This window comes from Elaeis guineensis, chromosome 4 (genome assembly GCF_000442705.2).
Source record: "Elaeis guineensis isolate ETL-2024a chromosome 4, EG11, whole genome shotgun sequence".
Taxonomy (NCBI): domain Eukaryota; kingdom Viridiplantae; phylum Streptophyta; class Magnoliopsida; order Arecales; family Arecaceae; genus Elaeis; species Elaeis guineensis.
In genome coordinates this window covers 19,020,288-19,037,896 of record NC_025996.2, presented here as the reverse complement: position 1 = coordinate 19,037,896, position 17,609 = coordinate 19,020,288, and the positions used below count along the sequence as shown (strand labels likewise).

At 49.7% G+C, this 17,609-nt stretch overlaps 1 protein-coding gene across 1 annotated transcript; it reads right to left on the bottom strand.

Moving 5' to 3' along the window:
• Positions 1-304: 304 nt before the first annotated feature.
• On the bottom strand, positions 305-13,537 carry LOC105043569 (receptor kinase-like protein Xa21). Its single transcript, XM_010921138.4, has 2 exons — positions 10,812-13,537; positions 305-1,091 (listed from the first exon to the last, which is right to left on the bottom strand). Exons 1-2 carry the CDS (start codon positions 13,468-13,470, stop codon positions 712-714), a joined length of 3,039 nt encoding a protein of 1,012 aa, XP_010919440.1. The 5' UTR covers positions 13,471-13,537; the 3' UTR covers positions 305-711.
• Between the last annotated feature and the right edge of the window lie 4,072 nt (positions 13,538-17,609).

Sequence of the window (17,609 nt, the reverse complement as noted above, 5' to 3'; positions counted from 1 at the left end):
AGCTAGCCGTGATGGTCTTCCCACTCGTCACTCAAATTTATCCTCACTCGGATTTTGCTCAAATTTTGCATTCTGATGCTTTTGGTTGTGCTTATGTTAGACTTCCTTAGTTCTTTTTTATGTGTTTAGTTCTTTAGTTTCTCTGTTTTCTGCTGCCCAGTGGCAATTGTACCCAAAAAAAAGCATTAAAAAATGGTATCGAAAGGGGAGGGGGCAAAAAAATCCAGACTCACACAGCCTAAAGCAGCAACTGGAACATTGCGGGTTAGATCTTGGCAACATTCTTAGCATGCAGATGTAGCTGAAGGATTCGTTAATTTTACATTCCAATAGGATGGCACAAACACGGCCCACGTTATAGAGGTATAACTTCTACATAGTTGGAGTGATTTATTTTAATCCATTGCAAACCCTTGGCTATTTACACTTCATGGATTTTCACATATGATAACTCGTGACACTCGTCATATGAAACCTACAAGTTTTGTTGATAGTAGCAGGTAAACCCTTAAGCTTGCACCTTGATGTAGGAAGCAGCCATCATTATATAGAGTTAGGATCCCTCGTAGTGTGAGTTGAATCACAGAGCGCTATGCAGTGCTTGATGGTCGCCATTATATATCGTTTTCTTTGACATCCATCCATCTTTTAATGGCAGGCATCAAGCACTGAATAGCGTTCAGTGATGCATCACGATCTGTGCTTCATCACCTATGCTTCGTTAGCAGCATCAGGCTTAAGCAAAGTTTTTTTAGCACCCTTCAATCGATGAAAAGCATCACGCATGGTAATCCGAGCTTCAGCTGATTCTGTGGCACAAGATAGTCCGACACTGACCATCGAGACCAAGCACTCGGCTTGTTTCTCTGGGCTTATCTGCTGTCCTTCGTGGGTAATGACATTAATCATGAGATGAGCATCTATAGCTTCCATCGTGCGGTTCGGGAAGGCAGCCCGTACCCATTTCTCCAAGTTCATGCCTCCTACGAAGCTTTCGTCAGTGGGGCTTTTCGCTGTAAGAAGTTCCAAGAGAAGGACGCCATAACTGTATACATCGCCTTTGGTTGATGGCTTTCCACCAAATCCATACTCTGCATATATACCATTACAAAGTTGCAAATTAACATGATTAGTGGAGAAAAATTCCATTAAAATGCTAAAATATATTCACTATCTGAAGGGAATTTTACCATATGAAAAGGGGATACTCAATTATTGAATTTGCAGCAAATTAATGAATTTGTAGAAACTGGCTATCTATTTCTTCAGAAAAATTTTCTTTGTATTTTGTGGACTATTAGACCCCTAATCTTGTAACTACGTTTAAGAACATTGAATGTGGTATGTGTGCATCCATTAGCAATACTAGTAGGATGTAACAATGTGCGCATTCATTTAAGAAATATGTGGTTAAAAGAAAAAAATTTTGAAGTACAGAGATTTGGAAGACCCAGTTTGAATAAAAGCTATCAGAGTTGAATCATACCTAAGGTTCGGTTAGGATAACTACAGGTTGACATGCAGATGAATATAAACTATATATATATGATTTTTTTGATGAAATATAAACTACACGATTTCCATAAAAAAAAAAGATTATGTTGGGGAATACCCAACGACCGACCGACCGATCGACTTACGGCCGGAGGGACCGACCGACCGATTGACAGTCGGACCGACCGACTGACGCCATCACCGGCCAATCTTTGGCTTACGACCGACTGAGGATATGTCGGGCGCGTCCTTCCCGACCGACTGAACCGGGAGGTCTGATGGCCGACTCACATAAAACTCGCCGACCAACGGAGGAGCCCGACGCCACTCAGCTGGCTACCGACCTAGGGTCGGTCGACTCCTCTGATCGCCGTACAACCGCCAGACCTTGTCAGTTCTGACAGCGGCATGCGACGCTGCCACCTAGGGGCATTGTCCCGCCTAGGGCTTTGTCAACCCTAGTGATTTGACAGCCCCACGGCGACATGACACTTTCACGGCGATTCTGACAATCTACAGTGAGTTGACAATTCCTCACTTGTCTGCGCCATTAATGACGGCGCCATACCGTGCTCCACTATATAAATCGGGGAAGGCAACAGTGCAAGGGATCTGCTCCCCCACTTCTCGACTCCTAAATCACAGGCTCGCTCCTCTCCCCCTCTCTCTCTCTCTCTCGATCGAGCTCTCTGTCTTCATTCCACTGTTGCCCAGTCACCTCTCTGACTTGACCGTCGGAGGGTCCCCGCCGGAGCCGCCTCCGGTCAGTGTGAACTTCTCATTTTTGCAGGTGCACGTCCCCCGGCGATCGGACGACGAGGCGATTGGCCGCAACAGATTGGCGCGCCAGGTAGGGGGGCAGCATGACAAAGACAAGAGCCCAACGATCGAGGGTCATCGGGTCGGCGAGGCGCTCTTCCCGTCGGGAAGAGGCCTCCCCGCCACCGTCCGCGGCGGAGCCCAGCTCTCCACGCCCCGCAGTGACCACGGAGGCGCAGATCGCGGCCATCATACGGCAGATGACCGTACTGACGGACGCAATCAAAAGCCTCCAGCAACAACCGGCGGCCCGCCCGATGCCTTCCAGGAGTAGCCGCCGACGACCGCGCCGATTCCCGTCGCCTCCGCGCGAGCGCCCCCAACAGCGCTCCCACGGAGAGGAAGAGGGACGGCCAAGGCGCGATGACCGACGGTCTCCGCAGCCTTCTCCTTCCCTACTGGAACGGGCAAGGAAGGAGAAGCGACCGCGCACGCCGTCCCCCTCCCCTTCGAAATCTTCTGGAGACTCCACTCCTGGGGTCTCCTAGCACCGACGGGAGGATGACTACGAGCGCCGATTCGAGGAGATCGACCGCCGGCTCGCGCAGTTGCAGATGGACAGCCAGAAGTCTTCGAACGACGTCGACTTTCAGACCGCCCAACCTCTCTCCCGACTAGTTCTCGACGAACCGATTCCCAATCGGTTCAAGATGCCGCACGTGGAGCCTTACGACGGCTCCACCGACCCGATCGACCACCTTGAGAGCTACAAAGCTCTCATGACGATCCAAGGGGCAACCGACGCTCTTTTTTGCATCGACTTCCCCGCTACGCTCCGCAAGGTTGCCAGGGCCTGGTACTCCGGTCTCCGATCGAAAAGTATCCACTCCTTCGGGCAGCTCGAGCACTCGTTTGTGGCCCATTTCAGCACCAGCCGAAAGCCGCCGCAAACGTCGGACAGCCTTTTCTCCCTCAAGCAGGGGGAAAATGAGATGCTCCGACACTTCGTGGCGCGATTCAACATGGCCACGCTTGAGGTCCGGGACCTCAACGAAGACATGGCTATCTCAGCCATGAAGTGGGGTCTGAGGGCATCCCGATTCACCTACTCTCTGGACAAGACCCTCCCCCAGACATACGCCGAGCTACTGGAGCGCGCATACAAGTATATGCGCGCGGATGAAGGAGCATCCGACCGATGTTTGGCCGAGCTCAGAGGCCCGAAGGAGAAGCGGAGGAAGGGTCGGGAACCGGTCGAACCAAGCAGGCCCCCGACCGATAGTCGGGTCTCGCCACCCCGACGAATCCAAAAGTCACCCCGACAACAGACCCCGAGGCCGGCACGTCCCAGGTATGACTCCTACACTCCTCTCTCCGCTCCTCGTGCACAGATTTTAATGGAGATCGAGGGGGAAGAATACCTGCGACGGCCTCCGCCTCTGAAGGCAAAAGGCCTCGACCGTCGGAAGTACTGCCGATTTCATCGAGGCCATGGCCACAACACCGAGCAGTGCATCCAGCTGAAGGATGAGATCGAAGCTCTCATCCACCGGGGGTATCTCGGCAAATTTCGGAAGGGTCCGCCGACCCAACCAATTGCCGATCGACGACCCCAGCCGACTGAAGAAGCGGCGACCAATCAGCCGACGGTCGGAGTCATCAACATGATCTCCAAGCGGCTGGGCCCGGGGACGCCTGCGGGAGGGGAGCCGACGAAAAAGCCACGCCCGGACGACGTAATCACCTTTACGGAGGATGACGTTCGGGGCATCCAAACTCCCACGACGATGCTGTTGTTGTGTCGGCGACAATAGCAAATTATAATGTAAAACGAATTTTTGTTGATAATGAAAGTTCGACAAATATTTTGTTTTACTCGACCTTCTCCCAGATGCAACTGTCAACTGACCGACTTAAGAGGGTCTCCATGCCCTTGATCGGCTTTGCCGGAGACGCCGTCACGACAGAGGGAGAAATTACCCTGCCCGTGACGGCCGACACCGAACCACGGCAAAGCACGGTCCACTTAACTTTCGCGGTCGTCCAAGTTCCTTCGGCCTACAACGCCATCCTTGGACGACCCGGACTGAACGCCCTCAAGGCGATCGTCTCGACGTACCATCTTCTCGTTCGGTTCCCGACCAAAAATGGGGTCGGAGAGATGCGCGGGGATCAACAGCTCGCCCGACGATGCTTCCAGATCTCCGCTCAAAGCGACGAGTCGAGGGGCTCCCTGACAATCGACAAGCTGGACCAGCGGGAGGAGGAAGAACGAGGTTCGCCGGCCGAGCAGCTCGAGGCGGTCCCGATAGCGAAAAATCCGGATCGAAGGATTTGGGTCGGGTCCCGACTGCCCGACCCCGAACGACGACGACTGACGGAGCTGCTGACGGTCAATGCCGACATATTTGCTTGGTCGGCAGCAGATATGTCAGGCATTCCCCCAGAAACAATAACCCACTGACTCAACATCGACCCGACGATGAGGCCGGTGAGGCAGAAGAAAAGGTCATTCGCTCCAGAGAGACAGAGGGCCATCGACGAAGAAGTGGACAAGCTACTCGAAGCGGGCTTCATCCGAGAATCCACGTATCCCGATTGGCTCGCCAATGTTGTCATGGTCAAAAAAGCCAACGAAAGTGGAGGATCTGCATCGACTACTTCACCAAGTGGGTGGAGGCCGAACCATTGGCGCAGATCACCGAGCGGAAGATGGAGGACTTTATCCAGAAATCCGTCATCTTCAGGTTCGGATTGCCGCACACCATCATCACCGACAATGGACGGCAATTCGACAACCAGGACTTCAGAGACTTCTGCGCCAGGTTCCATATCAAGCACCGATTGACTTCAGTCGGGCACCCCCAGTCCAACAGCGAGGTCGAGGTGACCAACCGAACCTTGCTCCACGGACTCAAGACCCGACTAAACGAAGCCAAAGGCCTCTGGGTCGACGAGCTAGGCTCCGTTCTGTGGGCTTACCGAACGACCCCCCGCGTTCCGACCGGGGAGTCGCCTTTCAGCCTGGCCTACGGGACGGAGGCAATGATCCCGCTCGAGATTGGACTGCCATCTTCAAGGGTCGAGCAGTATCAAGAGCCGGGCAACTCCGAGTGTCGGAGGGCCGACCTAGACCTCCTCCCCGAACTGCGAGACGAGGCTCAAATTCGCATGGCTTCGTACCGACAGAGGGTCGCTCGGTATTACAACGCCAAGGTCAGACCGAAGCTCTTCAGGCCTGGCGACTTGGTCTTGAGGAAGGCAGAAGTGTCGAAGCCCCTGGACTAAGGAAGTTGGCTCCAAACTGGGAAGGACCCTACAAGGTAGCAGACACTTATGGTCCGAGAGCCTACCGACTGGAGACCCTTGAGGGGAAACCCATTCCCCGAACTTGGAATGCCGACAACTTGAAGTTGTACTATCCATAAACTTTGTAATTCGATAGCCGGAATACAAATTCGGTTTGAAATCTCGGAGTTTTAACTCTTCGACTAATGATCGGCGCTCACTAAGGCCAAGCCCCGACATACCAATGCGGACTTAGTATCCACCTGGAGCCGACGACCTTATCGACGGTAACGCATCGGACCCTTACAAGGACCGATGCACCCTTATGGACGGGAGTTACACTCCTTCGACCTTCGACGATACATCGGACTCTTGCTAGGACCGATGCATCTACGTTGACGGGAGTTAACGCTCCTTCTACGGTCGGACTTTCGGGCCAAACCGTCGGCTAGCAAGCTGATCGGGCCCCGACCAAAGAGAGGCGAAATGCCTACGCGACTGACGTCGCGATTCCCGACCAGGCTACGGTCGGTCGAAGGATATTCGGCTTACCACCGTCTATCGCACAACGCGACCTTAGTCGCATCTACTACCTACCGACCGAGCCACGGCCGGACGGACGATATTCGGCTTACCACCATATATCGAAAGACACAGCATGAATACCCGACGCCAGAGCATCGGGATCCGACTTGTTGTCGTTCCCCCGACAATGCGCCGGACGACATTCGACTGAACGCGACAGCGGAGGCCCGACTACCGAACCTTTGCAAGGTTCGGTCGGCTCCCGACTTAACAGACGCGCCCGACTGACAACCCTGACTATCAGAAGCCGATCCAAAGTCGGGACTTACCCCACCTTGGTAGCGGCACGAGTTGCAGAACGTCCTACCGACTTATGTGAGTTAGCGACTTACACAAGTTAGTGACTCACTAAGGCATTCAACCATACATTTGAAAGAAGTAGACAAAGGGAAAGCGGAAGAAGTTTTCATTCAAAGTTTTCATTCAAAGAAAGTGTACAAAGTCGGGTCGAAGCCCGATTACAAGTATTTCAAAAACAGAAAAAGCAAAAGAAAGTCGGTAAGGCCCGATCACCCATCTGAGTCGATCTCCTCGACCGACGGAAGATCAGGGATGACTGGTGTGTCGGCCACGATCGGAGCTGGGTCGATGGCTGAAGCTGGTCCTTCGGTCGGCGGGGGACTGGCAGTCGGCGCCGCTTCCTCCGGGACGGCTTCCTCCGCAGCGACGACGCCTCCCGATGGCCGGTCGACCATCTCCTCAGTGGCTTCATCCTCGACCCCTGGTGGGACGATGCTGCTGAGGTCCAGTTCCGGGTACAAGGCCCGGACCGCATCCCGATCGTCCTCGTACCCCACCCGATATGAGGCGAAGCCCGACTCGAGCATCTCCTCCCGATACTGGTCGGAGGCCCGGAAGTCTTCAACCGCCCGATCGGCCGACTCCTTCGCCGACCTTGCCTCTTCTTCCCCCTGCTGAGCGCGTCCTTCGCCGACTCTGCCTCCGCCTTCGCTATGTCGGCGTCGGCCTGGGTGATCGAAAGCTCCTCCTCAGCCTTAGCAAGCTTCTCCAGGCTAACCCGAAGCTGCTCACGCTCACTTTGGAGTTCGGCGGCAACGCCATCCCGCTCGTGCCGCAGACGACGCACGGCCCGGCCCTTGTGTCTGGCCTCCTTCTTGGCCGACCTTAGCTCGGACCCGAGCCGGGAGACCTCGTCTACCAACTTGGCCTCCCGGTCGGCCGACTGCTGTAGATGGTCGACCAACATTGCCTTCTCGATCGCTTCCGCCGCCAACTTCTCCTTCCAAGCAGCCCGGACGTTACCGAACCTCCGGTATCCGGCCTCGAGCTCCGACATTGTGTAGATTAGCTGCCGTTGCAAGTGCTTCGTCAGGATCACATAATGAGAAAAATCTCTAAGGAAAAAGAAGGTGATGCAAAGCTTACCTCGACCATGGTCGGATAGAACTTGGACAGCATCTCGGTCACTTGCCGAGACCTCAGCGACTCCACGTCGGCCGGGAGGAGGATCCCCTGGCACAACCTCCTCGCCAGGTTGTGGTCGGCCAACGCTGACGCCCCTTCGGGGAACTGTGCGCTGGGCGGCACAGAGCGGCTCCCCGACCTTGTCTCGTCTGCGGGGTCCATCGGGGCTTTCCCTCGATCGGTCGCCCCGACCGACGGAACCGGCAGCGAGGGGATGCTCGAAGTAGAACCAGCACCCCCCGTTGCGGCCACAGACGCCGCCGGATGATGTTCGATTTTCCGAACGACATCCGGCTCCACCGCCTCCGGTGATGCCGCCGACGTTCCTTCGGCCGCTTCTTCTGCCGGTCTCTCCTCCGTACGCGCCGTCGGAGCCGCGAGCGCAATGACGGGCTCCGATTGGTCGGTCACCGACGCTTCGACGATCGGCGCCACTGGAGTAGGCCTCTTCGGAGGGCGCGAAGGTCCGGCCCCCGATGCTGGCCTCTTCCTTGTCGCGAATTGCCGAATCTCAGCGTCTGTCGGCCGCATTCTTGAAGGTGTCCCTGCGATACCGACAAAGGTGTTAATTAAAGAACCGGACTAAGGGCCGGATGAAAAGGAGACCGGAAGATCGGGCGATACCTAGTCGGGGGACCAAGCTTAAGCCGGCGTCATAGAGAGCTTGTTCGGTAACAAGCTCCCTCTGCTTAGGGACCGACATATCTTTTAGTCGGTGGAAGTCCTTCCGGTCGTCCGCCTCCACCCGGCTGTTGTCATTGGCTTCAGTTCGGGGCACGCCCCAGTGGGAGGGAAAGCCCCAAGAGGATGGAGAAGAAACAAAGAAAAACTGGTTCTTCCACCCATGGATGGACGATGGAAGACCAGTGATGAAGGAAAGGCCCTTTCGGGGGTTGAAGAGCCACCACCCTCGGGCTTTAGGGTGGGGTCGGAGCACAAAGAAGGCCCGGAAGAGAGAAATGCGAGGGTTGGTCGGCAAGAGCTGACACAACAGCGCAAAACTGATTATGAGACGGACGGAGTTCGGCGCTAGCTGCGCCGGACAGAGTCCGTAATAGTTCAACAGATTTCGGACGAACTCCGGAATCGGGAGCCGAAGACCCGCGCGAAGGTCTTCGACGTACAGCGCCAGCTGGCCGGGCGGAGGGCTGTTAACCCGACCGCCGGCCCCTGGGGTGGATAGTTGAAACTGCTCCGGGATGCAATACTGCTCCCGAAGCCGATCAACATTCGGCCCCGAAAGTGAGGAAACCTCAACTTTCGGAGTCGACCGGGAGTCGTCAGTCGGATTTCCCGACCGAGCACCCCGAGTCGGATTCCCGGCCATTATACCGGAACCGAACAAGAAGAAGGAGAAGCGAAGAGAAAGAAGGAGAGGCGAAGAAGAAGAAGAGGAGGATGAAGGAGAGACCACGAACCAGAGGAACTCTTCTGGAAGCAAGAAAGCTCTGCCCGCGACGACTGAGAAATCGCCCGGACAGAGTTTCGGCAGCAAAATGGCAATAGTGAGGTTTTGGGTCCGGATGGCCTTATATATATAGGGCCGTCCGACGGTCGAGATTTCTCTGCGCCGACCGAAGCTCCATGGATGAGCGACACGTGGCGGCTTCCGGGTGGCCTAAGGATTCGGCGCGCCCCATCCCAGGACGGCCGCACCGCCCATATTGAATGAGGGGAGCGCCGGCCAACCACCTTCGACACGCGGCAAGCGGGGACGCGGTTCCGCATTTATGTGCCCGCGCCGATTCGCGTTCCCGATGGGACGCCTGACAGCGCCCCGCGCTCCCACGATCGACGTCGGATATCCGATCGTCTGACACCGTATCGTCCGGTGCCCGATCTCCTGACACCGACGTAACGTCTGACGACGACAAGACGCGACGTCTGACACCTGACGCCGACGTGACATCTGACACCTGACGCCGACGTGACATCTGACACCGACTAGACGTCCAAATCGCTTGGCATTTATGAGACGCCTGACATCGGATCAACCCACGGTACGGTCGGAATCTGGCATACGACGAATCCACTCCTGTTCGCCCAGGGTTGCTGCCCAAATAAAAGCATCGGCCAGCTCACCGCCCGACTCAGGAGTGGAGGGGGGCAACTGTTGGGGAATACCCACCGACCGACCGACCGATGGCCGGAGGGACCGACCGACCGACTTACGACCGGAGGGACCGACCGACCGATTGACAGTCGGACCGACCGACTGATGCCATCACCGGCCAATCTTCGGCTTACGACCGACTGAGGATATGTCAGGCGCGCCCTTTCCGACCGACTGAACCGGGAGGTCTGATGGCCGACTCACATAAAACTCGCCGACCAACGGAGGAGCCCAACTCCACTCAGCTGGCTACCGACCTAGGGTCGGTCAACTCCTCTGATCGCCGTACAACCGCCAGACCTTGTCAGTTCTGACAGCGACATGCGGCGCTGCCACCTAGGGGCATTGTCCCGCCTAGGGCTTTGTCAACCCTAGTGATTTGACAGCCCCACGGCGACATGACACTTTCACGGTGACTCTGACAATCTACAGTGAGTTGACAATTCCTCACTTGTCTGCGCCATTAATGACGGCGCCATACCGTGCTCCACTATATAAATCGGGGAAGGCAACAGTGTAAGGGATCCGCTCCCCCCACTTCTCGACTCCTAAATCACAGTCTCGCTCCTCTCCCCTCTCTTTCTCTCTCTCTCGATCGAGCTCTCTGTCTTCATTCCACTGTTGCCTAGTCACCTCTCTGACTTGACCGTCGGAGGGTCCCCGTCGGAGCCGCCTCCGGTCAGTGTGGACTTCTCGTTTTTGCAGGTGCACGTCCTCCGGTGATCGGACGACGAGACGATTGGCCGCAACAGATTACATGATCACTTTTTGTAACTTGTCTTGGACAATCATTATCAATGTCTATATACTTGTAAGATCAGAGAATGTTTTTATATAGCTAACGACCACCACTTTATGTACTCATACAGATTGACTCGTTTAGAGAACAAGAAATCAAAAAATCGGTCCATAAGTATAGACTAAAAGAGAAAGCTGTAACAAAATCCGATCCACCTCAAAAAAAAAATAATAGTAATGATAATGACAAGGAAAGCTACCATAAATCCAGTGACTGATATGCAGGAATATAAATAAAAAAAATAGTGTCGAAACAGTAATAATATAGTAATATTTTCAGGAAATTTTTTGTGGGAGATCGCATTCCATTACCGTGGCAGAAACTAGAGAGAGAGAGAGAGAGAGAGACCTGGTGGTATGTACCCAATGGACCCTTTGAGCCCATTTGTGCTTGTAGTGGACACTTGCCCCTCAGGCATCTGAACCAGCAACTTGGCCAGCCCAAAGTCCCCCACCTTTGCAGTCATTTCCTCGTCCAAAAGCACGTTGCTTGGCTTAAGATCACAGTGCACCACCTGAGCCTCACAGTCATTATGCAAGTAGTCCATAGCACCCGCGACATCAGTAGCAATTGACAACCTCTCAATAACACTCAGCCCACCACCACCTTCGTGCCTTCTCCTGCCCCTAATCCAATCCTCCAGGCTTCCATTTCCCATGAACTCGTACACCAGAGCCCAGAAGTCATTGTTTCCAAAATCCAAGCTAGAGCACAACGTTACCAACTTCACAAGATTGCGGTGCCTCACATTCCTTAGAGCTTCACATTCAGCTACAAAGCTCTTCCAAGCCCCGCTGGTCGCGAGATTTAGTACCTTGATTGCAACTGCCATTCCATCTCTCAGGACGCCTTTGTACACAGAACCGAAGCTACCGGTTCCAATAAGATTTCTTGGATCAAAATTCTCGGTCGCCTGACGGAGCTCCTCATAAGAGACCATTCGGTGCTGCGCCTTAATTGAGCCTGCCGTGGCAACCTTGGGATCACTTCGTTTTCTTCTGATAAAGAACGCCCAATACAGACCCACAAGGAAGAATATCACAAGAGCAGCTGAAGCCACAATAATTATGACAAGAAGTGCTTTTGAAATGTTTCGATTGGAGGAATGAGGGCACAAAGATGACATGCAAAGCTTAGCATTTCCTTCGAGATGGACAGCAGAGCGGTTTAGGAAGATGCCTTCGTTCGGTATCTCTCCTTGGAGATTGTTCTGAGAGAGGTTCAAGAACTGAAGTGACCGAAGTTTTCCCAGACTTTCCGGTATGGACCCTGATAGGTGGTTGGAGGAAAGGTCTAGGCTCTGCAAGCCTTTCAAGTTGCCTATTGCATTAGGAATGAGGCCGGTGAAAGAGTTGTTGGACATGGAAAGAACTTGCATGCTCGTGCAGTCCCCGATCGAGTCAGAAATATTTCCAGATAGCAAATTATTTGAGAGGTCCAGTGCAATGAGGTTTTCTAATCCTCCAATGTCATCTGGCAGGGGCCCTGTCAACGAGTTCTTGGATAGATTCATGAGAGAACTGAGACTGGTGAGGGTGAATAGTTCTCTGGGTATGATCCCACCGAGCTTGTTGCTCGAAAGGTCCAACGACAGTAACCGCTGGAACTCACTGAATGTGGCTGGAATTGTTCCCTCCAATCCATTTCCATACAATTCAAGCTCAATGAGCATGCTTAAATTTCCACAGGCCGCTGGAATTTTCCCAAAGAGCTTATTTCCAGCTAAATTCAACATCCTAAGCTCCTTAAGCTGGCCAATCTCAGCTGGAATTTCTCCAGAGATCAAGTTGTGGCTCATATTTAGCAAGGTTAACTCAGTAAGCTTTCCAATGGATGCCGGAATGCTACCGTATATCCGATTCCCTCCCATATATAATTTTGCTAGACTGGTGGAGAGATTGCCGATAGAGTCTGGGATCGCGCCTTCTAGATGGTTTTCATCAATGGCAAGAAATTCAAGTTTGGAGCTGTTGGTCAAGGAGGTAATGAGATCTAGCCCGCTACTACCCGAGGAAACAAATAGGTTGAAACCGATGTTATACATGGTGAGATCATGGAGAGTGCCTAACCCAGGAGGCACAGACCCAACAAGAAAATTATGAGACATTCTAATGCTCTGGATCTTGGTGACGTTGTGCAGTGATGGTGGATATTGCCCCGTGAACTTATTAATGCAGAAGTGAAAGACTAAGAGATTAGGAAGCCGAAAACCAACATCACTCGGAATTTCACCATACAGATCATTTGATGCCAAAGCAAAAGTTTCTAGAGATGAAACATTGTACAAAGATGATGGCACAGTACCTGTGAGATTATTTATCGATATCTGTAATTCCTGAAGATTTTGAAGGCGGCCTAAGTCACTTGGAATTGATCCACTGATAGTGTTGGTGCCCAAGTTCAGGGTGGTGAGGGATGACAGGTTTCCAATGGATGGTGGGATATTTCCTGTAAGAAGATTTTGGTCTAGTTTCAAGACTTGAAGCTTGGAAAGCAGTCCAAGCTCAGTGGGAATTTTACCGGAGATTGTATTCACAGCTAAGTCGAGGGTGCTGAGATTGGAGCACTTGCTTATGTTTGCAGGGATGGCGCCCCCAATGAGGTTTGAGCTTGCGTTCAGGGTTTGCAAGTGAGCCAGATTACCTAACTGGTCAGGAAGGTTCCCAGTGAAATAGTTGTCTTGTAGGTAGAGAAACTGAAGAGCAGAAAGATTGCCTATGTGAGGACTAATGGAACCACTCAACTGGAGACCTTTTAGATCCAAGGTAGAGACTCTGCGTTTGTTGTTACAGCGAACTCCGCTCCATTGGCATATCGTAGTGCTATCGTTCCACGAAAATAGAATATCAGATGGATCACTGGCTATAAGAGCTTTGAAAGATAGTAGAGCCTCCTTGTCTGTGATATTGCTGAAAGAGGCGGATTCCACAAATATTGAAGGGAATGGAGGAAGTAAGAGTAGAATTAAAGCTAAAGTAGAAACGGAAAGCCCAGGAGAGACATCCATATGCTTTGGTGAATGAAAGGAGGTTTAAGAGAGGGACTATGAAAACAGAGGCTAGTGAAACAACTGATGGAAGTTGGTGGTGCGAATCTGCGAGGAGAGAAATGGAGCAAGATATAGTGTGGTGGCCTGTCGGGTGGCGGCTTGGGTGCCTCCGTGATTGCATGAGCTTTTGGACTTTGGAGCACCATATTGACTTCTATACTAGAATGAGGACCAGGGTACCAGACTAGTTGCAAACCACGACCATTCTTGAGAGTCTAGAAAGGCCAGCGTCATTTGCAGCGGTGTTGTTCTGTTATTCAACATGCTGATGCAAATAAATATCAGAGTCGTCCACCCCTTCACACCACGAACCAAAAAAATGTCACTGGTGACAACAACGGCAGTGCATACACTGAAGAAGAGCTCGCTCTGATAAGTCCCATTGCTTTCGTTGCACCCACGATTTTTGCGTTCACAAGCATTCGTCGATAAGTGGCACTCTTCTAGGTAGACCTTTCTGATGCATGGGTCCCGGCCTCACGCACCTAACCTACGAGTTAGCAATTAATGAACAATCAATGGATGTGTGAACTTTTTATTGGCTTTGTCTACGCTAGAACGAGTCTACCTAATGATTTCTCCTAATCTACCATGCACCTTGCCTTGCCCTCACAAATTTGATGCCATGGTGGCTATGTCTTTAGGCATCTATAGCAGTTCCCTCTTTTCAATTAAAATAACTTTAGGTGAGTCATCGTTAACCACTGGAGACATTTCCTGGATTCCTCTTATAGACTTGGTCGCTGTTATTACCCAAGTTTGACCGCTATGCATTTGCGTGTACATCTCAACTAGTAGTTACAATCATCGGATCCTTTTTCTTATTCCCTAGAGCCGTTTCCGATTTCCTCTTAAAATCTTTGGTCACTGGAATACCCAATTTTGGTCGCCATGCGTGTGGATCTCAACTAGTAGTTACAATCATCGAATCCTTTTTTCTTCCCTGCGTATGCTAGGATTACAAGTGTCTTGCGTGAATATAATCAGTTGCTGAATTTTCCTCTTTTTTTCAATGTAAAATTGAATCTGAGTCTTCCAACGATGGCTGCTAGGAGTTTGGCAGTCTTGAAGCTTTGGGACTTGTCCTGAGATTGCTTTCATATGTAGAGAAGCTGTTTCAGACTTTGCATAACTAATTTAAGGACATATTATGCTTCAGTTCAATTTTTCTATTAAGAAAGACAAAGCAACCTTTTTATCCCTTGTACAAAATTTTCTACGGTCTACATTTTCCACTATCATTTTAAATTAAATCCAATAAGTGATTGTAACACTATACAATTGACCAAAATTATCACCACTAAACACCTGGTCAAAGATTCAAACAGAACGATCGCTCATGATTGCATGTCGGAAATATTTCCAAAGGCACTTTGAATGCCAATCAGGAATCCCTCCTAACGGCATCCCAGCTTATTGATCAAGCAACTTCCTACATGCAAATCCAAAACCAGATCTAGATTAGAGATGGTAATTGTATTGGATCATAAACGAGTCAGATCGATTGTAGATCATATTAGAAAATTCTAATTTTTGATGTAACCTATTTATTAAATAGATTAGAATTTGAAATCTGAACATATCATATTTAATAAATAGATAACTCGACGCAATCCATCTAACCTATTTAATAAATAGATAACATCCTAAACTTGCTAACCTATATATTAATCTATGTATCTGTTAAACTATATAACCTATATAACTTATTAACCTATTTAATAAACATGTAACCTACTTGACTTGATCCAACCCAATTATCAAATGGGTGTAGTGGATAAAACAGATCAAGGGGCTGGAACCTGAATCTGGTCCAATTATTAACTATTTAAGTTGGTCAACCATGTATGACACTAACTTGTTTAGCCTAAATGCAAACATGCTTATCACAGATCAAACACGGATTGGATTAACAGGTCATGTCACATTTTTGTCAATCCTAGTTGTAACACCCCGGCTCAAATTGGGCTCAGATTTAGCCCACAGCCCATATAAAAAAAAAAAACAAAACAAAACAAAACAGGTCCTCCTCTCACCGGCTCCCAATCGGAGTCGGAAAGAGCCCCTCCTCCGGCTCTATTTAAGGAGGAGAATCCTCTTCTCTCCCTTCCACCGAAGATCCTAAGCACAGTAGGCGGCAATCGTCGGAAAACCACCGCGGAGACCCATCCCTGTGCCCGTCCAATTGCTCGTTGGAAAAGCCTCGCCGGCGTCGGAGGTAAGCCTCCTCCCCTTCCTCTCTTCTCCCTTTTTCTTCTCGTGCCAGTGTGCACGCTCGCTGGCGACCGGAGTCGTCGGATTTTGTTGCGGAAGAACCTCTATTTTTGCCCATTTTTCTTTGATTTCCGACGCCGGTGGTCACCGCCGACCACCGGCTTGGTCCTTCTCTTGTCGGCGAGTCGCCCCCCTCCTGCCGATGGTCGCCCCATGCTGGCTGCGCCGTCGGTCGGAACTCAAAAGGAGGGGACTTGCCGGTCCCCTGTTTCGGCCCAAAGGAAGCCCGGGAAGAAGAAAAGAAAGAGAAGAAGAAGGAAAAGAAAAGAAAAAGAAAAGAAAAAGGAAAAAGAAAAAGAAAAAAAAAAGAGAAAGAGAAAAAGAAAAATAAAAAAAAGAGAGAATTTTCTCTCTCTCTCTTCTCCCTCCTTTCTTCCTCTTTCCTCTCTCCTCTCTCTACCTTCTCTCTCTATTTTCTCTCTCTAGATCTTTCTCTCTTTTTGTGAATTTTATCTCTCTAGAATCTTTCTACTCTCTCTTTGATTGTATGACATACCCTAGGATAAACTTGAGATGAAAATAAGATGATCTGAGATTGCTCTGAAATTCGTGTAGTAGATCTGATCCCAGTCCGATCCTATTCGAAATTTAAAACACTTGATTCATATTGAGTTACCCTGATAGGACCTCTGATGATCTCGATCATGATTATCTTATTTGAAGGATATGAAGATTCTCTTCTCACTTTCTCTCTCTACTTTCTCTCTCTAGATTTTCTCTCTCTTCATAGATTTTCTCTCTCTAAAAGTCTTATGGATCAGTGGAGGATTCAGAAACTTAGACAAATCCTAATTTTGGTTAATCCTGAGAGAGATCCTAGATTTGTGTTATTAGGATTGATTATTGGATAATTTTCTTCATATATGATTTTTATACTTGATTAGGGTTATGAAGAGATAATTGTCTGCATATGATATCGAGTGGATTATTTTGTTAAAGATATTCATAAATCAAAGAAGAACTTTGATTTTTGGTGCTTGGATCAGTCATCGATAAAGGTAAGAATCCCTGTATATGATCATCATTATATATGTTATTTTACCATTGGGTACATGATCATCATTATATATGTTATTTTACCATTGGTTTTATCTCATTGATTTTGCATCGTTGAATTTGAGATCGATGAAATTGTTATATCTGAGACACTGTTATTTATTTATGTGATTTTGAGCAAGAGTATGTTATATCAATACATATGTATCAGCGATTGATGGCATGATTATATAGGTATGACATATTTATTACACTGTAAAATTTGAATTGATTAATGAAGTCAAATATTATAATTTATGAAAATAAAAAGAAAGAGAAATATAGTTTGGACTGACCTTGTCATGTGGAATAGCCTGCTAGGAGCTTATGCCTGGGACAGCCTCCCACAGGCTTATGTGTGGAAGAATTTGATCCGAGAAGGATCATGAAGAATTTGATCCGAGAAAGATCATGAATGATTTGATCCGAGAAAGATCATGGCCACTTTGATCCGAGAAAGATCATGAATATTTCGATCCGAGAAAGATCACAGAAATCGATCCGAATAAAAGATCGTCGCATGATCCTGGTAGTCCAAAGCCAAAGCCAAAAAAAGAAAAGGATTAAAGATGATGTGATAATAGAAGAAAATGGAAAGATAAGATATGAAACAATCGTTGAATAAAATTGTTTCACTTATTTAACATATGATGATGCATCTCTTTTGATAAAACAGATAATCTATAAATGTTTGCATATTCTGGACAGTGAACATCGATTTTTATGTGTTATTGTTTATCTTTATTTTCAGATTATATTATTATATTGGTGTGATATGAAAATTTTTA